Here is a 23,642-nt window from a genome sequence, read left to right as displayed (position 1 = left end):
TGAATTACTATTCATAATAAAAATAGTGAACAGTTATTCAGCACTTAATATATTTCAGGCACTTTAGATGCATATTCTCAATTAGGCCTCACACAGAGCCCTGGATATGGAGAGTATTATAATCTCCATCTTACAGATGAGGGACACTTGGTGCAAATAGTTAATGTGCTCAGCTGCTAAGCAAAAGGTTGGAGGTTCAAGTTCACTCAGAGACACCTCAAACGAAAGGTCTGGTGACCTGCTTCCAAAAAATCAGGCATTGAAAACCTGACACACATGGGGTCGCCATGAGTGGGAATTGACTCAACAGCAGCTAGTTGTTTGGTAACAGATGAGGAAATAGGCCTAAAGAGTCTTAATGGGGAGGCAGGACTCCAGAGGTTTAGTAACTTGCCAAGTTCGCACTGCCAGGAAATGGTAAGGTCTGGAATCAAACTCAGCATTCTGGCTCCAGAGCCCATTCTCCTAACCACTACCCCATACTGCCTTTCTGGAATTTTCCGATTACGTGAATAGATAAACCCTTATTTAAGCCTCTTTGAGCTAGTTATTTCCAAAATAAAGAACACAATGAACAACGCTTCCCTACAACTGTGATACCCATCAGTAGCGTGAGCAGCAACGTGAGCCACCGCTTGGAGGAAGCCGTCCTGAGCCCAGTCCCCGTGAGCCCTGGCAAGAAGCTGTCCCCAGCCCTGGGAGCACACACCTGTGCCACACCGTCAGGCGTGGCTCCAGGAAGGAGCAGGTGTGTCTGCCAGGCCAGTGAGGAGTCACCCCCCAGACAGGGAGCAACTGAGCACAAGCTCCACACAGGGCTCCTTCTGTCTTCCCTCCTTCCTCCTAGTCCTTGGGGAGGTGGGGCGCCAGCTCAGCAGGGCATGTCCTTTTCCACTTGCTGCTGTGTTGCCACCTAATGAATCCAGCAATGTCTCCTTACAGTCTCGTGGGACCAGAGTCCTCTTCTGGTTTCCAAACAAGAAGCATCAGCGTCCTCCCGCTGGTCCCGCCTCCAGCAGGTGAGCCCAAGCCCTCCTGTTCGGCTGAGAGCCTGACCTTGCTTGGTTAACTGGGAATGATGCCCTAGAATTGGGGACCTCATTCCAGAGACATTCCTGGCAATTCGGGGCCTTTGATTGCAGCCCTGGCACAGTCACATTTTCTTGTGTCTGTATGTCATTTGTTCCCTAGTTTTTCTGACAACTATATTGCTTGCAAGGTCCCTGGGTGATGCAAACAGTTTGTAATTAACTACTAACCTAAGGTTGGCTGTTCAAATCCACCTAGTGGTGCCATGGCGGAAAGACCTGACGGTCTGCTTCTGTAAAGACTACAGTCAGGACAACCCTATGGAGCAGTTCTACTCTGACACACACGGGGTCTCTATGCTTCAGAATTGACTTGGCGGCCATGAGCTTGGTTTTGGTTAATATTGCCTCCTCTCTGTGGCCTGAGGTGCTGTTTGGCAGACTTCCTGCGGAGCTGGATCTCAACAGGTGCCTAAAACTTATTTTTAACTAGAAAAAAAAAATTTTTTAAAGAGAAAAGTCCATCTTTAACTCTGTATCTTCATTATTGCTTGTTACACTCCAGTCCTTATCCACATACATAAATATTTTTAAATAGTTACCCTCACCGGATACATACTATTTTTGTAATTTTACTTAAAGCACCTTCCGGTCTTTCTGCATCATCATTGTAATTATGATTTTTGCTGGTTGCATAATACTGTGGCATCTGGATAAGCGCCGAGCCTCAGGCTTCATGAGGCTGATGTGGGGAACTTAGCGATAGTATATAGTGGGACAAGTAGCAGCACCATTGGCCACAAGCCACTATCTGAGCAGGATGCATTGAGATCTTCCATTTCATTCTCATATGCACAGTTAATAACTCCTTATTTGTCAAGATTCTGCTCCACCTTTGCCTCCTGGGGAAGATGTCCCTCATCACCCCTCTCCACCTAGTCTGGGTTAGGGCCCTTCTTATGCTTCCATAGATCCCTTAGCGAGGGTAGACTGTGCCAAGCAGTGTTCCTCATCCTCTGCATGTGTGAAATTTAACCCTGACATCAACCCCTCAAGGCAGGCTGCTATCATTATCATCTTGTTTTACAGATGAGGGAACCGAGGCCTAGAGAAGTTTAGTCACTGGTCAAGGTCTCACAGCTTATCGGCGATGGCGGTGCCTTTGGACCTTGGCCTTCTGAGGCCAGAGCCTGAATTTGTATCCACTGTGTGACACGGGTCCCAGCCTTGCCCCTCTGCAGTGCTCACCACGCACCATGCATTCTGTGGTCCCTGTGTCTCTCTCACTCCCCCGGGAGGCTTTTGAGGAGGAGGACACTGTCTTTTTTGTCTCACACATGGATTTAGCCTGGTTCTTGGCATACAGTTGGTGCTTCATAAATGCTAGCTGAATACATGGAAAAATGAGTGGATGGATTAGATAGAATGTTAAGAAAGAGGGAGCTTTCCATGTGGGAATGCTGGCTTCCAGGCCTAGGCAGGGTGATTAGAAGGTTTCGCACTATTGGCCCCCGCTGGATGGGCAGGATGAGGCGGTGGTGTTTCTCCCCCAACCAGTGTGTGTGTGTGGCCACAGTTTAGGGTTCCTGGAGGCCACTCTACCCAGCACTCCCAGTGGTGGCCCGGCCTGCTGTGAGCTCCACTGGGGTCTGGCACCCTGGCAGAGGGGCCATCTCATCTGGCCACGTGCACACACAGCTGAAGCCAAGATCTGGGGCACCCGAGCTCCCTCACTCAGCTGGAGTCAGCAGGCGAGTGACTTGTGTTTAGCAAGCTCAATGCTGAGCGCATGGTAGGCACTTTGTGAATGTTTGATACAAAGTTCACCCACAAACCTAGAAGTTTTAGCCCAGGATGCAGTCAGTTAAATGCACCTGTTAAGGGAAGGGGCCAGGGCAGGATACCGAATCCCCGTTTTTAGTTGCAGCAGTGTCCCCAGAAGAGCTGCCTCCGGGTGCCATCGTGGTGTAGGCCCTTGCCAGGCTCCCTGGCAGCAGTCCCCTTTGGCAGAGCCCCTCTCCATTTTTAATCCCACTGTCTACCCACCCATGGAAATTTCATCTTGTCCAATTGCAAATGCTAAGGAGATGGAAGCTTGTGTTCCCCTCCAACAATGTTTCCACTGCTGCCCTCACCCATCTTTCCGCCCGACTGAGCACTCTTTTCACTGCCCCTGCTGGAAGGTGGGAAGGATGAAGCTGGGTCCTCAGGGTGCCAGGGCTGTCCTGTCCTGGGGTCCCTGCCCGGACCATTACACAACCACCCTCCCCTGCCCCATCCCCGTTTCCTGCCCCTCAGTTCACCTTCTGACATTCATGACAAGGGTCAGTGCTGAGGAACTGAGAAATTCCATGGGGTCGACTTTCTGCGCAGATCAGACCCGGGGGCCTCAGGGAGGTGTCCTAAGGTGTCCAGTTCTGTTGGCAGCCCCCAGCATCTCAAGGACTTGCTGGGAACACATTTTGTAGCTCATCAGAGACCTAGGACGTGGGAGGGGGGTGTGCTGACAAGCCCAGGGGAGGCCGATAAAAAGGCCAGCGCCCTCACAGTGAACTACCTGCTCCAGCCACCTAGCCTCCAGAAGGATAATCAGTCCAGGCCACGCTGGAGGCCTAACAGGGACAGAGGAGGGGGCCGCTCTTGTTTTCTCCTTCCTCCAAAGGAAGGTCAGCAGATCGATTGGCGGGGGGGTGGAGGAGGCTCCCTATGCTCCTTCTGACCTACCACAGAGCCTTCCAGCTGAAAATCTAAGATGTGCACTAACAGTTTCAGCAGCCGAGGACTGTTACTCCTTGGCCATCTGAGGACTTCGTCCCATTCCCTTTCCCTGAGCTCCTCAATCCCCCAGTCCCCAAGCGGCCCCTCAGCCTTTGCTTGAGGCCCAGGGAGGAAGGAAGAGTGTGTCGCCTGAGCTGGCACTTTCTGACTAGGAAAAACAAAAAGCGTGATGTGGCTCCGGGTGCACCTTCTCTCTGCTGTGAGGAACGGACAGCTACCTGCTCACCCTGCCTTCTCCTGCTCTCACAAAGCCCCGCTTGGAAAGATTTAAGTCATCATACATTCATTTTCCCATCTCCGAGTGGTCAAAGGTGAAGCAAACCCCCAGTTACTGTGCTGAGGTGATAGGACTCCACCCTTTTGCCACTGGTCCCGGATATATGGGTCCAATTCTGGCAGAGACTGAAATTCATTTTGAAGAATTTTGAGTGTGGTCAGGATGACTGAAATGCCAGAACTGTCCCCGTTTTCCCTTGCATTGTTCTCTACTGGTTTTATATTCTGTCATCTCTTTGCAGGTTCCTTGATGGCCCAGACAGGAAGCCCTAAAACAGTGTTGGGTCTACAAAGTACTCTCTGAATGAATGATGAGGCACATTTCCTGGTGGAGGAGACAGCTGCCCTCAGAGACTCACAGATCCCCTTAGCCTCACACCCTGCACTAATGCATCCCCCTACTCACAGAGACTCCCCTCACCCTCTAAAACACACCAGGCCCCACTGGTATTGGTCTGAACACAGCCTTCCTCTCCTATCTAGCCCAGCCTTCTCCTTGTGCTCTGCTCCAGAGTTACCAAGCTGAAGACACGGATAGTGTCTTTCCACAGCACGCATGAACACACGATGTCCAAAATCCTCTCTCCCGTCTACCCCATTTCTTGAGAAAAAAAAAAAAGAGAGAGAAAGCAGAGCCCAAAGGAGGACAGCCAGCAGGGGGAGTATGCTGAGCCACCTCAAAGGCCACTTATTTGGAGTCCATGGGTGGTGCAAACAGTTAAGTGCTCAGTTGCTAACCAAAAGGTTGGAGTTTGAGTCCACACAGAGGCACCTCAGAAGGAAGGCCTGGCAATCTACTTCTGAAAAATCAGCCATTGAAAACCTTATGGAGCACAGTTCTACTCTGATACACATGGGGTCGCCATGAGTTAGAGTCGACTCGATGACAAGTGGTGCCATCACTGCCTGTCACTGGAGGCTTGCGTGTTGCTACAATGCTGAGCAGGTTTCAATGCGGCTTCCAGACTAAGACAGGCTAGAAGAAAGGCCTAGAGATCTACTTCCGAAAATTAGCCAGTGAAAACCCTGTGGATCACAATGGTCCAATCCCGTTGTACATGGGGTCGCCATGAGTTAGGGACCGACTGGATAGCAGCTAACAACAACCACCCTGACTTCTTTAGGCCATGGATGCATAGACCTGTTTACTGTCAAGGCTTCCCTGAACCTGTCCGGAAGCATTTGTGAATTTGTAGTCGGTTTGCTTTCCTTGCCTTTTCTGTTTCTGGTATTATAATTACACGGTAATGGGAAGATGATACCAGACCTGCTAAATTAGAATATCTATCTGGAGGAGAGGCCTTGGTGGTGCAGTGGTTAAGCATTCTGCTGCTAACCAGAAGGTCAGCAATTTGAATCCACCAGCCACTCCTTGGAAACCCTATGGGGCAGTCCCCCTCTGTCCTATAGGGTTGCTGTGTGTTGGAATCAACTCGACAGCAATGGGTTTTTTTGGTTCCAATGCATCTTATGCCCTGAGGTTTGAGAATTGAAACTTCAGAGGGCTGAATTTGGCCCATGTCTCTGAGGGCGTGGGTTATTAGTTGCCTTCGGGTCGGTTCTGATTCATGGTGACCTCTGATGTACAGAACTGTTTCATAGGGTCTTCAAGGCTGTGACCTTTTGGAAGCAGATCACCAGGCCCGTTGTCCAACGAGCCTCTGGATGGGTTCATCAGCTGTAAGTCCCAGGCAGGTCTCCCTTACATTTTTCTCCTGTTCCCTGTAGCTCACCTTCAGGGCTGTGCCCCTAAGAAAGATTGAACTGTTAACCAGCCCTCTCTGGCAGAGCGATGGAGGGTGTCCAGGTGTGACTCATGGCTACTGACGGGCAGCTCATTTTAATGACTGCAGAACCAGCTGCAGGTGACATTGGGGACCCAGACTTGACTTACTGGCGTAGATCCCAGGGGACACATTTTATCCAGAGCAGCTGCTTCAGGAGACAGCTTTGCCCTTCTCCCCGAGTTCTAGGGGGCCTTGAAATCCCCTTTCCAGACAGAGTGCCTTCTAAAGCTCACGCATGAGGCATTAAAAGCTGAAAGGCTGACAGGAAATCATAAAGGACATTTCCAGCCCCCACGCTCTGTCCTGTGGGAGCAGAGCCACCTCCTGTCGCAGCAATGCTCACCCCCTCCTGACGGAGGCTGTGTCAACCCACTTCTGGGCTGCCTCTCTTCCTGAGCCTGACAGGAGCAGGTGGGTGAGACAGCAAAGCTGGTTTGCAGAGGTGGGAGCCGTGTTCCAGGAACTGTCCTCTGTGGACAAGCACAAGGAAGCCCTTTGGGGGTGACAAGGATGACTAGGCCCTATCCACTCCCCACTGTCTTTGTCTCAGCCCAAAGCTCCTCAGGGAGAGCTGCCATTCCAGAGACCACAGTAGGAGTGATGGGGCCCAAGGGGGCTGTGGCTGCACATCCAGGCTTGTCTCTCTGCTGTAACTCTCATGGCTGGATCCTCCTCAGTGCCTCTTCCCACCTGCCTTGCTTTTCAGAATCATGACATGACGTGTAAAGCACGTGTCCACACCTTATACTCCAAGTGTTTTCTACTGTGCTCGGTCCCACACTGATCTTGGTAGTTGATGGTACAGTTCATGGTTATCACTTTCGTTTGTGCCACGTGGTGTTTGCCGGGCCTTGGTACCCACAGGGGCAACACACACCACGGCCTGGTCTCGCAGCATCTTCCACAGAGAACATCCCTGATCCAGCGCTGAGGGATTGGGGGGTGAGGGCTGTTGGACTTAGTGGAAGGCCAGAACTGTGGACATGTTTACTACAAGGTTGTGTGGGTTCGGGTTCTGGTTCTGTATCTGTGAGGCAGATTCCTCAGTGCCTGGTTGGGCATTAGCGTCACCTGGGGGAAGGTTTGTTTTATGTTTTTATTAAATAAGCAGATTCCTGGTATTTGCAGTGGTCTGGAAGGGGGATCCTGGAACCTGCATTTTTATAAACATCAGTTTCAGAATTCTGAGGCGCAGACTGGTTTGGAAAACTTTTAGGTCTCCCCGTTCCCCTTCTTGTTTTATCAAGAATCTCAGAGTCCACGTATCCTTACGTTTATCTGGTTATGATGTCCGGGGGTGGTGCAAACAGTTAACGCGCTCAGCTGCTAAGTGAAAGGTCAGAGGTTTGAGTCCACCCAGAGGCACCTCAAGAGAAAGGCCTGGCGATCTACTTCTGAAAAATCAGCCATTGATAAATGCTGTGGAGCACAGTTCTGCTCTGATACACACGGGTCGCCATGAGTTAGAATCAAATCAGCTCAACGGTAACTGGTTTATCTGGTTATGTGTTCAATCTCTTCTGTCCCCTGGCAGCGTCTCCTCAGCAGATAAACAAGCTTAAGTTTCTCCTATCTCACATGTACTTTCTGAAGGAGTGATCCTCACCCGTGTCCTGGGACCCATGCCTCCATTCACTCCCTAAGCCTGCGATACCCAGCTCTGAGTCTTGGCTTTCTCTTGGATGCCTCTTGCTGAGGTTGCTCATGGCCTGATTGCCAAACTGTGATTCCATCCTGGTCTCCTGTAGCCTGACCCTTCTGAAGCATGTGACCCTGCTCACCACTTTTTCTTTCTTGAGATTTCCCCATCCTGTTGCTGGGTCCCCCTCTCCTGACCTCTGATTGGTCCTTCTCCATCTCCTTTGTTGTCTTTTTCTTGATCACCCCCAAAATCTTGATGCTCCCCAGGGTCTTTCCTTGACCTTCTTCCCTTGCATGTCATGTCCTCCCTGGGTGATCTCATTCACTTTGGTGATTTCTATTCCTCGAAATTGACCTCTCCTGATTCCTAATTCCAGCTCTGCTCTCTCTTCAGACAAGAGTTGAGGCTCCCCGCCAGGTTTCCCATCCTGGTTAATGGGTCCACACTCACCACGTGGGTCACCTAAACCAGAAACCTGGGCTCATGCTGTGCCCCCTTCTCCTTCCTTACTCTGTTATGAATTAAATTGTGTCCCCCCCAAAATATGTGTTGAATTTCTGGCCCCCATATCTGTGGGTGTGATCTTGTTTGGAAATTGTGTCTTTGTTATGTTAATTGGGTCATACCTGAGTAGGGTGGATCTTAAATCTAATCACTTTTGAGTTATAAAATGAGCAGAATAGACCGAGACACACACAGGGGCTGACAGATGCCAATAAACACCAATCAATGTCTGGGAATGCCAGGGAACTCCAGGGACTACCAACAAGAAAGGACCTTCCCCTAGAGCCACACCTTGAATTCAGATGGCTAGCCTCCTGAACTGTGATAAAATAAATTCCTGTTCTTTAAAGCCATCCACTTGTGGAGCTCTGGTGGTGCAGTGGTTAAGAGCTCAGGCTGCTAACCAAAAGGTTGGCAGTTCAAATCCACCAGCTGCTCCTCAGAAACCCTATGGGGCAGTTCTACTCTGTTCTATAAGGTTGCTGTGAGTTGGAATCAACTTGATGGCAACAGATTTTTGGTTCTTTAAAGCCACCCTCTTGTAGTTTTTTTTTTATTAATTTTTTTTTGTTACAGTAGCATAGGTAACTAAGACACCCCAGCATCTAGGAGGTCACCTGATCCTGTGGACACCACCTCCTTGTCATTCGTAGGGCCTTCTCCTCATTCTGCACCCCCCCGCCCCCCGCCACAGGCCTCACTTCTGGCCTCGTCATCTCTCGATCTGATCTTTGCAACTCTTCTCCCAGCCTTCTGCCTCACCCATTCCAACCCACCCTCCCCTTGGGCTCAGAGCCCTTGTTTAAAACTCTACACAGTGGCTGCCTGTCGCCTAGAATATGAAGCTGGACTCCAAGCAAGGCCCTCAGGTCTTCCCCAATCTAACCTCTGCCCACATCTGTTTTTTTTTTTTTTAATTTATGAACTTTTATACTGAAGTATTTCTGGCCCCTGCGATGGATTTGGTTTTTTGGTTTATGCATGTGGATGTGATCCAGTTTGGAAACAGTGTCTTTGTTAGATTAATTAGGTCAGACCTAAGTAGAAAAAGTAGGGTGGGACCTAAATCTAATCATTTCTGAGTTATACAATGAGCAGAATAGACAGAGATACACACAGGGGCAGACAGATGTTCTGTGCCCCAGCCACCCTGAGCCCCTCGGAGCTCCTCCTGCACACCTCTGAGTGTCTGCACATTCCAGTTGTCTCTATGGGATGTCCATCCTCTCCTCCTCTTGATGATTTCCTGCTCAGCTTTCAAGGTCCCCACTCTATCAGTTACTATCTTGTGAAGTCTTTCCTGACAGAACCAAACAGGATTTGTCACACTATTCTTAAATTGACATTATCAAGGATTTCATTCTTCTTGCATCCACAGTCAACGCCCATGGAAGCAGCAGTCAAGAAATCAAACAACACATTGTATTGGGCAAATCTGATGCAAAAGACCTCTTTAAAGTGTTAAAAAGCAAAGATGTCACTTTGATGACTAAGGTGCACCCGACCCAAGCCATAGTGTTTTCAATTGCCTCATACACACACGAAAGCTGGACAATGAAAAAGGAAGACTGAAGAACTGACACATTCAAATTGTGGTGTTGGTGAGGAATACTGAATATGCTATGGACTGTCAGACAAACAAAGAAATCTTGCTCCCTAGGAGCAATGACGGAGAGACTTTGTCTCGCTTACTTTGGACATGTCATCAGTAGGAATCAATCACTGGAGAAGGACATCATGCTTGGTAAAGTAGAGGCTCAAGAAAAAAGAGGAAGACTCTCAATGAGATGGATTGACATAATGGCTGCAACAATGGGCTCAAATATAGCAACAATCGTGAGGATGGGGCAGGACTGGGCAATGTTTTGTTCGGTTATACATTGGGTCGCTGAGTCAGAGGTGACTCGACAGCACCAAACAAAACAGCATCATCCTTACCAGACTCAGGGCAACTCCATGTGTTACAGATAGAACTGCTCCATAGGGTTTTCTTGGCTGTTATCTTTACAGAAGCAGATCACCAGGCCTTTCTTTGCAGTGCCAGTGGGTAGGTTTGAACTGCCAACCTTTAGGTTAGTAGCCGAGAGCAAATCATTTATGCTACCCAGGGACCATGAGCTGGAATTGACAGCAATGGGTTTGGTTTTGGTTTGTCCCTAACAGAGTTTGAGCTCACCAGGGTGACCTGGGCCAACTCCCCATCACTGTTTGGGCCCTGTATTCCCAAGACCCAGCACTTGCCAGGGCATGTGGTTGGTGCTCAGTGGAATAAATTAAAACTAACAGATTGTGGTTGGGTTGTTGTTGTTAGTTGCCATCAAGTTGATTCTGACTCAGGGGGGCCCCTTCTGTATGACTGCTCTGTAGACTGTGACCGTTCAAAAAATAGATCACCAGGCCTGTCTTCTGAGGCACCTCTGGGTAAGTTTGAATTGCCAACCTTCCAGCTGGTAGTCGAGTAGTTAACTGTTTGTGTCACCCATCAACTCTTGTGGTTGGGTAGAGCTCTTTATTTCACAGGTAGGGCTCATTTGAAATGATTAACACCTCTTCCTATAAAAATGTGCTACAATCATTTTGAAAATTAACTGCTAAGTAAATGAAAACAATGTTTTCATATTATAAATTCATTCACTTATCCAACTCAAGCCCAATAGTCATTGTTTCCTAATTAGTGAAATCCAAATGAATGCAACTGCAGATAATATGTATAGACATTACACAATTCGGCATACGTGTAATGTGCTTATATTTTATACATGTAACTGATCTATTCAAAAGTCCCGAAACTTAGAGTTATCACAAGGCTGTCAACGTGGGTAAGAGAGACATGACCAAAAGTCACTCCCACACCACACAAATGCTAAGTCTGTTTCCTCTTATAAATAACACACGGGCTGGCCCATCTTTTCCTAACACATAAGCTGAAGTCTTTGCCACTGCCATTCATTTTCATAGCCCTTCGTATCTACAGAGCCTCAAGTCTGCCCGGTTAGCCCCACTCTGTGGTAGGCAGGCAGGTGCTTGCAGAAGTTCATTGGTCTCTAAGCAATTGGAGTCAATTCCGGTGACATTCTGTCTTTTGACATGCAGTGAACTTGGTGATCTTCTAACTCTAAGAACCTCCTGAGTTGAGGGACAGAGTTTCCTTATGTGCAAAACTTTCATCTACGTATTCGGCTGAACCATATGAAATTGCTGCTATTCAGCTGTTCTTGACCTGCAAAAACTGGCAATTTCATGTGGCTCAGCCTGATAAAAACATGAAAGAACTTTGATCACTGTTCCCACTTCCTAGGCAGGAAGACTGAGGTGAGGCCACAGCTACAAAGAGATAGAGTCACAGACCCCACCAAATCAGGACAGTGCAGGCCAGAGATCAGGGCACCATCTGCTCCAGGACCTTCCATGAAGGACACTGGTCAGGGCAGAGGCAGGAGAAGGCATAGGGAGGGTCAATGATATTTTAAAAATCATTAAGGATGAAATTTCTTTCCTTATTATTATTATTTTTTAATAATATTTTATTGTGTTTTCAGCGAAGGTTTACACAGCAGTTCGGTTTCCCATTCAACAATTTCTCTACAAGGTATTCAGGGTCTTTCCTTATTTATTTATTTATTTTTAATAATTTTTATTGTGCTTTAAGTGAAAGTTTACAAATCAAATCAGTCTGTCACATATAAGCTTATATACACCTTACTGCATACTCCCATTTACTCTCCCCCTGATGAGTCAGCCCGCTCCCTCCTTCCAGTCTCTCCTTTTGTGACCGTTTTGCCAGTTTCTAACCCTCTCTACCCTCCCATCTCCCCTCCAGACAGGAGATGCCAACACAGTCTCAAGTGTCCACCTGATACAAGTAGCTCACTCTTCATCAGCATCTCTCTCCAACCCGTGGTCCAGTCCCTTCCGTGTCTGATGAGTTGTCTTCGGGAATGGTTCCTGTCCTGGGCCAACAGAAGGTTTGGGGACCATGACCACCGAGATTCTTCTAGTCTCAGTCAGACCATTAAGTCTGGTCTTTTTATGAGAATTTGGGGTCGGCATCCCACTGTTCTCCTGCTCCCTCAGGGGTTCTCTGTTGTGCTCCCTGTCAGGGCAGTCATCGGTTGTGGCCGGGCACCATCTAGTTCTTCTGGTCTCAGGATGATGTAAGTCTCTAGTTCATGTGGCCCTTTCTGTCTTGGGCTCATAGTTATCGTGTGACCTTGGTATTCTTCATTCTCCTTTGATCCAGGTGGGTTGAGACCAATTGATGCATCTTAGATGGCCGCTTGTTAGCATTTAAGGCCCCAGACGCCACACTTCAAAGTGGGATGCAGAATGTTTTCATAATAGAATTTATTTTGCCAATTGACTTAGATGTCCCCTTAAGCCATAGTCCCCAAACCCCCACCCTTGCTCCGCTGACCTTTGAAGCATTCAGTTTATCCCGGAAACTTCTTTGCTTTTGGTCCAGTCCAGTTGAGCTGACCTTCCCTGTATGGAGTATTGTCCTTCCCTTCACCTAAAGTAGTTCTTATCTACTAACTAATCAGTAAATAACCCTCTCCCACCCTCCCTCCCTCCCCCATCTCGTAACCACAAAAGAATGTGTTCTTCTCAGTTCATACTATTTCTCAAGATCTTATAATAGTGGTCTTATACAGTGTTTGTCCTTTTGCCTCTGACTAATTTCGCTCAGCATAATGCCTTCCAGGTTCCTCCATGTTATGAAATGTTTCACAGATTCATCACTGTTCTTTATCGATACGTAGTATTCCATTGTGTGAATATACCATAATTTATTTAACCATTCATCCGTTGATGGACACCTTGGTTGCTTCCAGCTTTTTGCTATTGTAAACAGTGCTGCAATAAACATGGATGTGCATATATCTGTTCGTGTAAAGGCTCTTATTTCTCTAGGGTATATTCCGAGGAGTGGGATTTGTGGGTTGTATGGTAGTTCTTTTCTAACTTTTTAAGAAAACGCCAAATAGATTTCCAAAGTGGTTGTACCATTTTACATTCCCACCAGCAATGTATAAGAGTTCCAGTCTCTCTGCAGCCTCTCTAACATTTATTATTTTCTGTTTTTTGGATTAATGCCAGCCTTGTTGGAGTGAGATGGAATCTCATCGTAGTTTTAATTTGCATTTCTCTAATGGCTAACGATCGAGAGCATTTTCTCATGTATCTGTTAGCTGCCTGAATACCTTCCTTAGTGAAGTGCGTGTTCATATCCTTTGCCCATTTTTTGATTGGGTTGTTTGTCTTTTTGTGATTGAGTTTTAACAGAATCATATAGATTTTAGAGATCAGGCACTGGTCTGAGACATCATAGCTGAAAATTTTTTCCCAATCTGTAGGTGGTCTTTTTACGCTTTTGGTGAACTCTTTAGATGTGAGGTATGGGTCCTGTTTCATTTTTTTTGCAAATGGATATCCAGTTATGCCAGCAACATTTGTTAAAAAGACTATCTTTTCCCCAATTAACCGACACTGGGCCTTTGTCAAATATCAGCTGCTTATATGTGGATGGATTTATATCTGGGTTCTCAATTCTGTTCCATTGGTCTATGTGCCTGTTGTACCAGTACCAGGCTGTTTTGACTACTGTGGCTGTATAATAGGTTCTAAAATCATGTAGAGTGAGGCCTCCTACTTTCTTCTTCTTTTTCAGTAATGCTTTGCTTATCCGGGGCTTCTTTCCCTTCCATATGAAGTTGGTGATTTGTTTCTCCATCACTTTAAAAAATGTCATTGGAATTTGGATCGGAAGTGCATTGTACGTATAGATGGCTTTTGGTAAAATAGACATTTTTACTGTGTTAAGTCTTCCTATCCATGAGCAAGGTATGTTTTTTCACTTATGTAGTTCCCTCTTAGTTTCTTGTAGTAGTACTTTGTAGTTTTCTTTGTATAGGTCTTTTACATCTTTGGTAAGATTTATTCCTAAGTATTTATCTTGTAACCTGAGACTCTGCAGAACTCTTCTATTAGTTTCAGTAGTTTTCTGGAGGATTCCTTAGGGTTTTCTGCGTATAAGATCATGTCATCTGCAAATAAAGATAATTTTACTTCTTCCTTGCCAATCCAGATGCCCTTTATTTCTTTGTCTAGCCTAATTGCTCTGGCTAGGACCTCTAGCACAATGTTGAATAAGAGCGGTGATAAAGGGCATCCTCGTCTGGTTCCCGTTCTCAAGGGAAATGCTTTCAGGCTCTCTCCATTTAGAATGATGTTGGCTGTTGGCTTTGTATAGATGCCCTTTATCATGTTGAGAAATTTTCCTTCAATTCCTATTTTGCTGAGAGTTATCATGAATGGGTGTTGGACATGCCTTTTCTGCATCAATTGATAAGATCATGTGGTTTTTGTCTTTTTTTTATTTATATGGTGGATTATATTAATGGTTTTTCTAATATTAAACCAGCCTTGCATAAAATACCTGGTATAAATCCCACTTGGTCATGGTGGATTATTTTTTTGATATGTTGTTGAATTCTATTGGCTAGAATTTTGTTGAGGATTTTTGCATCTATATTCATGAGGGATATAGGTCTGTAATTTTCTTTTCTTGTGGTGTCTTTACCTGGTTTTGGTATCAGGGATATGGTGGCTTCACAGAATGAGTTAGGTAGTATTCCATCATTTTCTATGCTTTGGAATACCTTTAGTAGTAGTGGTGTTGACTCTTCTCTGAAAGTTTGGTAGAAATCTGCAGTGAAGCCGTCCGGGCCAGGGCTTTTTTTTGTTGGGAGTTTTTTGATTACTGTTTCAATCTTTTTTGTTATGGGTCTATTTAGTTGTTCTGCTTCTGATTGTGTTAGTTTAGGTAGGTAGTGTTTTTCTAGGAATTCATCCATTTCTTCTAGGTTTGCAAATTTGTTAGAGTACAGTTTTTCATAATAATCTGATATGATTCTTTTAATTTCAGTTGGGTCTATTGTGATATGGCCCATCTCATTTCTTATTCGGGTTATTTGTTTCCTTTCCTGTATTTCTTTAGTCATTCTGGCCAATGGTTTATCAATTTTGTTAATTTTTTCAAAGAACCAGCTTTTGGCTTTGTTAATTCTTTCAATTGTTTTTCTGTTCTCTAATTCATTTAGTTAAGCTCTAATTTTTATTATTTGTTTTCTTCTGGTGCCTGATGGATTCTTTTGTTGCTGGCTTTGTATTTGTTCAAGTTGTAAGGACAGTTCTCTGATTTTGGCTCTTTCTTCTTTATGTATGTGTGCATTTATGGATATAAATTGACCTCTGAGCACTGCTTTTGCTGTGTCCCAGAGGTTTTGATAGGAAGTGTTTTCATTCTCGTTGCATTCTATGAATTTCTTTATTCCCTCCTTAATGTCTTCTATAACCCAGTCTTTTTTCAGCAGGGTATTGTTCAGTTTCCAAGTATTTGATTTCTTTTCCCTGATTTTTTTCTTATTGATTTCTACTTTTATGGCCTTGTGGTCTAAGAAGATGCTTTGTAATATCTCAATGTTTTGGATTCTGCAAAGGTTTGTTTTATGACCTAATATGTGGTCTATTCTAGAGAATGTTCCATGTGCGCTAGAAAAAAAAGTATACTTTGCAGCAGTTGGGTGGAGTGTTCTGTATAAGTCTATGAGGTCAAGTTTGTTGATTGTAGCAATTACGTCTTCTGTGTCTCTATTGAGCGTCTTACTGGAAGTCCTATCCTTCTCCAAAAGTGGTGTGTTGAAGTCTCCTACTATAATTGTGGAGGTGTCTATCTCACTTTTCGGTTCTGTTAAAGTTTGTTTTATGTATCTTGCAGCCCTGTCATTGGGTGCATAAATATTTAATATGGTTATATCTTCCTGGCCAATTGTCCCTTTAATCATTATGTAGTGTCCTTCCTTATCCTTTGTGGTGGATTTAACTTTAAAGTCTATTTTGTCAGAAATTAATATTGCTACTCCTGCTCTTTTTTGCTTGTTGTTTGCTTGGTATATTTTTCTCCATCCTTTGAGTTTTAGTTTGCTTGTGTCTCTAAGTCTAAGGTGTGTCTCTGGTAGGCAGCATATAGACAGATCGTGTTTCTTTATCCAGTCCGAGACTCTCTGTCTCTTTATTGGTGCATTTAGTCCATTTACATTCAGTGTAATTATAGATGAGTTTAGTGCTGTCATTTTGATGCCTTTTTATGTGTGTTGTTGACAATTTCATTTTTCCACTTACTTTTTTGTGCTGAGACGTTTTTCTTTGAAAATTGTGTGTTCCTCATTTTCATAGTAGTTGAATTTATGTTTGCTGAGTCGTTATATTTTTCTTGGTTTTTATTTTGAGTTATGGAATTCTTAGACCTCTTTGTGGTTACCTTAATATTTACCCCTATTTTTCTAGGTAAAAACCTAACTTGTATCATCCTATATCACCTTGTTTTCCTCTCCTTATGGCAGTTCTATGCCTCCTGTATTTAGTCCCTCTTTTTGATTATTGTGATCTTTTACATAATGACTTCAATGACTCCCTGTTTTGAGCATTTTTTTCTTTTTAAAATTAATCTTAATTTGTTTTTGTGATTTCCCTATTTGAGTTGATATCAGGATGTTCTGTTCTGTGACCTTGTGTTGTGTTGGTATCTGATATTATTGATTTTCTGACCAAACAATTTCCTTTAGTATTTCGTGTAGCTTTGGTTTGGTTTTTGCAAATTCTCTAAGCTTGTGTTTATCTGTAAATGTTTTAATTTCACCTTCACATTTGAGAGAGAGTTTTGCTGGATATATGATCTTTGGCTGGCAGTTTTTCTCCTTCAGTGCTCTATATATGTCATTCCATTGCCTTCTTGACTGCATGGTTTCTGCTGAGTAGTCTGAATTTATTCTTATTGATTCTCCTTTGTAGGAGACCTTTCTTTTATCCCTGGCTGCTTTTAAAATTTTCTCTTTATCTTTGGTTTTGGCAAGTTTGATGATAATATGTCTTGGTGATTTTCTTTTTGGATCAATCTTATATGGGGTTTGATGAGCATCTTGGATAGATATCCTTTCATCTTTCATGATGTCAGGGAAGTTCTCCGCCAACAGATCTTCAACTATTCTGCCTGTATTTTCTGTTATCCCTCCTTGTTCTGGAACTCTAATCACACACAAGTTATTCTTCTTGATAGAGTCCCACATGATTCTTAGGGTTTCTTCATTTTTTTTAATTCTTTTATCTGATTTTTCTTCAACTATATTGGTGTCAATTGCCTTATCCTTCAACTCCCCCACTCTGCATTCTAATTGCTCGATTCTGCTCCTCCTACTTCCTATTGAGTTGTCTAATTCTATAATTTTACTATTAATCTTTTGGATTTCTGAATGCTGTCTCTCTATGGATTCTTGCAGCTTATTAATTTTTCCACTATGTTCTTGAATAATCTTTTTGATTTCTTCAACTGTTTTATCAGTGTGTTCCTTGGCTTTTTCTGTAGATTGCCTTATTTCATTTATGAGGTCATCCCTGATGTCTTGAAGCATTCTGTAAATTAGTTTTTTATATTCTGCATCTGGCAATTCCAGGATTGTATCTTCATTTGGGAAAGATTTTGATTCTTTAATCTGGGGAGTTGTAGAAGCAATCATGGTCTGCTTCCTTATGTGGTTTGATATCGACTGCTGTCTCTGAGCCATCTATAAGATATTGTAATGGTTTATTTTATATTTGCTCACTGAGTCTTGTTTTGTTTTCTTTCAATATACGTAGATGGGCTACTAGCTTGCACAGTCTTGATTGTTGTAGCCTTTGAATCAATTATGTCCTCTTACCAGCTGGTTTGGGCTGTTACCAGAAATATAAGCCTAAGGGTCCATTCACTGTTCTTGAGTAGAATCTGATCTTGGGTCACCAAGTGTGTGGGGTAGACTGTCACCTATTCACTTAGGGTAGTAGTGGTGATAGTTGTGTGCACCAGATTTTAGTAGCAGCAGGGTGTCACATTCCAGGGGAGGCAGGATGCTGACAGGCTTTCCCCAAGTGCCAGTGAGGTAGGTGTGTCTCTATTCCTAAAGCACTTTAGTGGGTGGGCTCTGCAGCTGTACCTTAGGCACCCAATGCATGTACCTCTACAGATTGGTAGATGTCACTATCCTCAGACCTCTATGGCAGGAGGTTAGGTGGTTTGGGTAGAGCTTCAGCCCTCAGTTCCCTGTTGTGGGTCAGTGAGGGCTCTGTTTAATAGATAGAGATATCAGACCTGGGAAACTTGTCTTTGCAGTAATCTGCTAAAACAGTTACAGTCAGATCACTATCAGAATTGCCTTTGCATTATAATAGCCACCTTGTTCCCTGTAGGGATAAAAGCCCAAGACTGTGGATCTCATATGCTTGGCTGGAGCTGGTTCTGTATTTTTAGTCCAATTTCAGTAAGTCAGGGAAGGATTTTTGGTCCCTGGGTTTTTTGTAGCTGCTTCTCTCAGGCCAGAAGAATGGGTTAGGAAAAGACAAAACAAAACAAAACAAAACAAAAAAACGCAGAGCACTTCACTCTCTGGCCTAGTAAATTCCAATGTTAATGAAGCCGCCTGGGAAGGGGAGGGGAGGGATCAAATAGATAGGAGAGAGTAGCACCCAGGAATATAGACAAAGTTACTTATCTTGCTTGGTGAGGACTGTTTTATCTGAGATTCCCGAGGGGCATGTAGCCTGTGTGCGTTGGCTGGGTCGAGATTGCCCCCCAGGGTCAGGCCTGCATCCTATGCTTGTGCTGTCTCAGAAGCCGTGGTCAGTTCCTCCACTCCCAGTCCAAAGCCCAGCGCCAAGGTTCCCGAGCTGGGACGCCGCACTCCAGGTTCCAAAACCACTCGCTGCCTCCCGGTGACTTCTCCTCCTGTCAGCCACGTCACTGCACTGCCTGCGTGCACTGGCTGGGCTTCCCCCGAGGTCACTTCTGGGGGCTAGGGCTGTGTCCTGTGTTTGCGCCGTCTCAGGATGCCGTGCTCAGCTCCCCTATGCCCAGTCCAAAGCCCGGCGCCAAGGTTTTCTGACTGGGACGCTAGCTCCAGGCTCTGAAAACAGCCGCTGCTTCCCTGCGGTTGCTTGTTCTCTCGTTAGCCATGTCAGTGTGCAGCCTAATTGTGCTGGCTGAGTCTCTACGGAGGTTACTCCAGGGGGCTAAGGGTTAGCGCTGTGTCCCATGCCTGCCCCGCCTCAGCAAGCTGCAATCAGCCCCACCGCTCAGCACCCAGAACCGTGAGGGCTCAAGGCTGTGGAGCGGGTCGCAGGTTCCAGAAGCAGTCGTTGGTTCAGGGCGCAGCTTTTCGCTCACCTGTCACTCAGGTCAACTCTTTAGATCTGTGTTTGATGGTCAGGGTTCATAGATTGTCATGTATGTGATCGATTCACTTGTTTTTCTGAGTCTTTGTTGCAAGAGGGATCCGAGGTAGCTTCTACCTAGTCAGCCATCTTGGCCCCGCCTCCCTTTCCTTATTTTTTAATGTTAGGATGCAATATCCTTTAGATTGACAAGAACTCAGGCTTCTAAACTAGACAGATCTGGGTTTAAGTCTTGGTCTTCCCAATTGCCATCTGTTATCTTTGCAGGGGGCTGGATGGGTTGTCCTGTGATTGCTGTGTTTCCCAAAAGCCCAGGACCATGCTGGACCCCTGGCAGAACTTTGGCATACCTCCTTCAGGGTGGTATACTGGCCCCTCCAGTATGGCAAAGAGTCCCTGGGCGGCACAAATGGTTAACACACTCAGCTACTAATTGAAAGGTTGGTGGTTTGAGTCCGCCCAGAGGCACCTCAGAAGAAAGGCCTGGTAATCTACTTCTGAAAAATCATCCTTCGAAACCATATGGAGCACAGTTCTACTGTGACACACATGGGGTCGCCATATGTTGGAAGTGACTCCAGAGTAACTGGTTTGGTTTTTTTTCCAGTATGGCGAGGGGAGGTGGGCCAGGGCCTGAGAAGGGGCTGCTGCTCGAGATGACAGGTGCCAGAGACCAGCTGCTCCTGGCTGAGCTCTCGGAGGGTGGGCAGTTGGGCCCCAAGCCGTTGCGGGCCACTATGTCTCCCCTCTGCCTCTCACAGGGACGTTCGTCTCGGCCTTCACTGTGCTGTGCGGCGCCCGCACTGACCTCCCGGACAGACACGTGTGCTGCGTCTTCTGGCTGAACATCGCGGCGGCCCTCATCCAGATCCTGACGGCCATTGTGATGGTGGGCTGGATCATGAGCATCTTCTGGGGCATGGACATGGTCATCCTCGCCAGTGAGTAGGGCTTTCACGCAGGGCCCAGCAGGGGCAGCAGGGATGGAGGAGGTGCGGGGCCAGATGGGCTTGGGTGTCTGGGACATTGCATTCATGCCTTTGGGGAGCGGGGCGTGGGCACCTCGCAGGACAGCTTCACCTTGGTGAGGTCCTGCTCCTCTCCTAAGCATAGGCACTCCAGAGGGCTTGACTGTGCCGGGGTCTCAGTGCCCCGTGGCTCCTAGGTTAGGAGGCCCCCGCCACGCCCCTCGCCGTGTCCCAAGCCACACCCCACACCCTCGCCACGCCCCTTGCCATGTCCCAAGCCATGTCCCACGCCCAGCGCCTCGCCCTCGCCACGCCCCTCGCCGTGACCCTGCCCCCCACGCCACGCCCCTCGCCACGCCTCTCGCCGTGTCCCATGCCCCCATGCCACGCCCCCTCGCCAAGCCCCTCACCGTATCCCATGCCCCACGACCCGGCCACGCCTGCTGGGAATTATGAATTATGAATCAATGATAGGCAGGGTTTCTTTGCTGAGAACAAGAGGAGGACGGTGTCCCCCACTCAGCTCAAGGCACAGGAGCCATTGCTTTAGTCAAGGAAGCAAACAGGTCAGCTGACAGGACTAGTCAGCCAGGGTGTAGCCCCAGCAGGTTCAGGCCCTCTGGGCCTTCCGTTCTCTGTCTCCGTCATGTAGTTTCCAGAGAAAAGGAAAAAGCTACGCGGTGCATTTACCCACAGGAAACGGCAGAACTGTGTTTTTTTTTTTTTTTTGTAGTCGAGAGAGTAATTCCTTCTTCTTTTAAACTTAGCTCTTTGTTAGTTGATACTAAAGCTCTATTATTCCTGATTTGTGTTGAGTAAAAACTCATCAATCACTTAATACAAACCGATTTCAGACGCAAAACTGCTTTATGAAAGGGCTTAAAGTTAAAAAATCAAATTTACCAAGGACAACTTTATTAACGTTTTTTAAATAGCCTAAAAAATTTTAGAACAGATTCCACACGTGCTGTAAGCAACCGTACCTGTGTCCCTGAACCATCATATGTGTCCCGGCCACCTCATTAGCCGCAGGTCCCTCAATAACCAGGACCACACCTCCTTCAGGCGCTTTGACTTCTCTCCACACCCCATCCCCACCCCATGCTCATCACTGTGTCCTACACCCAGTAAAACCGTTCATAGGTGGCATTATCAGTGCCAGAAGGTAAGTTGTGTCAGGTAAAGACACCAGAGCCAGGCAGGGAAGGCTGGAGTTCAGGGGGCTCTAGGATCATCTAGAATGATCTGAGGCTGACCCCTGTGAGCATCCAAGACCCAGGGCATGCAGAGATGCCAGGGCCAGGCAAGGCCATGGTCAGCAACCAACTGAGGGCCGGAGAAGATGCAGGTACAGAGCCTGAGCTAGATCCACCTGAGCCAGGGGTAGGTCGGACAGGCTGCCTGGAAGCAGGTCCTCAAGGAGCAGAAGTCAGGGGACAAAGTGTGCCAGCTGGGTAGCCTGGGTGCCCCAGATTTAGAGGTCAGAGCAGAGAAAACAAGGTAGATGCTAGGAGCTCAGGGCAGCCCAAGAAGGGGGGGGGGTAGGTAGGGGTGGGCTGGTCCCAGAGAGGAATAAATCAGGGGAGCAGTCAGGAGAGTGCGCCTCTGCCACAGCTACTTCCTGCTGGGGGACAGTCTCAGGGAGGACCTCAGGAAGTGAGTGGCAGAACAGGCAGAGGTCAAGACTGGCCATACGGGTCCCTCAAGGGAGCCTCACCCTATAGGCATGTCCAGAGACTTCTTACATTTGGGGGAGGGGTCCAGTGAGTCCTGAAAAGCAAAGGTCGGACAATTTCCCAGGAGGAGTTAGGGGCTTCCCTAGGGCCCGTGGGCAGGAGCTTATTAACCAGTACGCAAGGTACGCACAGGCTTATAGTAAACAAGGTGTCCACGGGTTTAATTGTGTTTACCTACTAATTTGTAGTGCACAATTTCACATCTTTGATGTGGTGAAATTGTGCACTATAGATTAGTAAGTAAGCACAAGTAAGCCTGTGCGTACCTTGTTTATTGAGTCATCATCACTGCCTAGGGAGGTGGCCCTCCATCTCCAGACCCTGTGCCCAGCTGACACCTAGAAGGGATGTCTGCTCTTGGAAGTGTCCTCAGCAGCAGTCAGAGGGCCTGTGACGGTTGCCCCGTTTCCGTCCAAATGTACCCCAACTCCACTCTTGCTGCTTCGCCTCTTCATCGAACCTAGTTTCTGGCCAGGCACTTGGGCACTTTGTTCCAGAACCTTTCCATTAAAGTGGAACTAGTCATACCCATGTCCTAGACTAGGTCTCAATAATTGTGTGTTGGTGCCTAATCTGATCTCTGGAGCTTTCTGGCCTTTGGTCAGTCTTAATAACCAGGAACCAAGGGGTAGGACCTTGGAGATAATTTAAAGAGATTCTCTCGTGATGTCCTAGATGAAGACACAGAGACACCCAGAAGTCCAGGTAGGAACCTCGCTTTCCATCACTTCAGGCTGTTGACTCTGAGAAACTTCTCTTCAGTGGCTGGTGTGTGGGACTGTAACTAGGCAACCACGTCAGGCTGCAGAATAGTCAAGTGCAAGGACCTCCACCCTCACCCTTGCCATCCTCTTCCCCACCCTGCAAGCTTTCAGTGTGGGCCAGAGTCAGCAGCTTGGATGTCTGCTGGTTCCGGGGATGCTGTTTTTTCGTCAGCCTTTTTAGAAGGCTTTGAGGGGATGGACTCGAGGGCTACACAAGAAGTCCAGTCACACCTCACGGTTAACCATGTGGCCCTTATCTGGCCTGACCACCAGACGCATTTACCAATCTCAGTAAGGCATGACTTTCCACTTTTTCCAAAAATGAAACCCACCCTCAAAGGATGAATAGTTGCCATTTTGAGACTGTGCCTTAGACTGGGATTGCTCTGAGCGATAATGGAGCGTGTGTGTCCCAGGATGACAGCTTAAGGGAATAATCACAATTAACTTGTCTGTCCCAGCAGACAGTCGGATACAGGGCTGCTCTTTCTGGTGTCACTCCAGCCCTTTCCGGTAACAACGAACTAAGTGTTCCAGTTGTAAAATATAGAATGATTTTTGCATTGTCCAGGGCATCATCAACAAACATACTGTTAAGAAAAAGTCCTAAGAGGGAAATCAGAGAAATATAAAGTAAAATAGGAGTTAAATTAGAAATTGACGAGCATGCTGCTCTATTTATAGTAATCAGAACAATCAACAACAGCCTGGCTTCGCCATGGTAGCTCTATGGAACCAGTTGCCGGTGAATTGATTCTGACTTTCGGCGACCCCATGTGTTGCAGAGTAGAACTGCTTCATAGTGCTTCCAAGGCTGTGACCTTTCAGATGCAGATTGCCAGCCTTTCTTCTGAGGCACCTCTGGGTGGGTTCGAACTGCCAACCTTTTGGTTAGTA

At 46.5% G+C, this 23,642-nt stretch overlaps 1 protein-coding gene across 2 annotated transcripts in view; it reads left to right on the top strand.

The window, feature by feature from the left end:
- The window catches only part of STUM (stum, mechanosensory transduction mediator homolog), a 77,962-nt gene that overhangs the window by 51,622 nt on the left and 2,698 nt on the right, over positions 1-23,642 (top strand). The window contains exons 2-3 of one of the 2 annotated variants that reach the window (XM_003410928.1): positions 20,039-20,218; positions 20,830-20,838. In XM_003410928.1, coding sequence (XP_003410976.1) covers positions 20,039-20,218; positions 20,830-20,838 — 189 coding nt within the window. The remainder of the gene's footprint in view (positions 1-20,038; positions 20,219-20,829; positions 20,839-23,642) is intronic. The other variant, XM_064276962.1, reaches the window with a different exon arrangement.

This window comes from Loxodonta africana, chromosome 25, assembly GCF_030014295.1.
Source record: "Loxodonta africana isolate mLoxAfr1 chromosome 25, mLoxAfr1.hap2, whole genome shotgun sequence".
In the NCBI taxonomy this organism is placed as follows: domain Eukaryota; kingdom Metazoa; phylum Chordata; class Mammalia; order Proboscidea; family Elephantidae; genus Loxodonta; species Loxodonta africana.
This window is presented reverse-complemented; position numbering and strand designations above follow the sequence as displayed.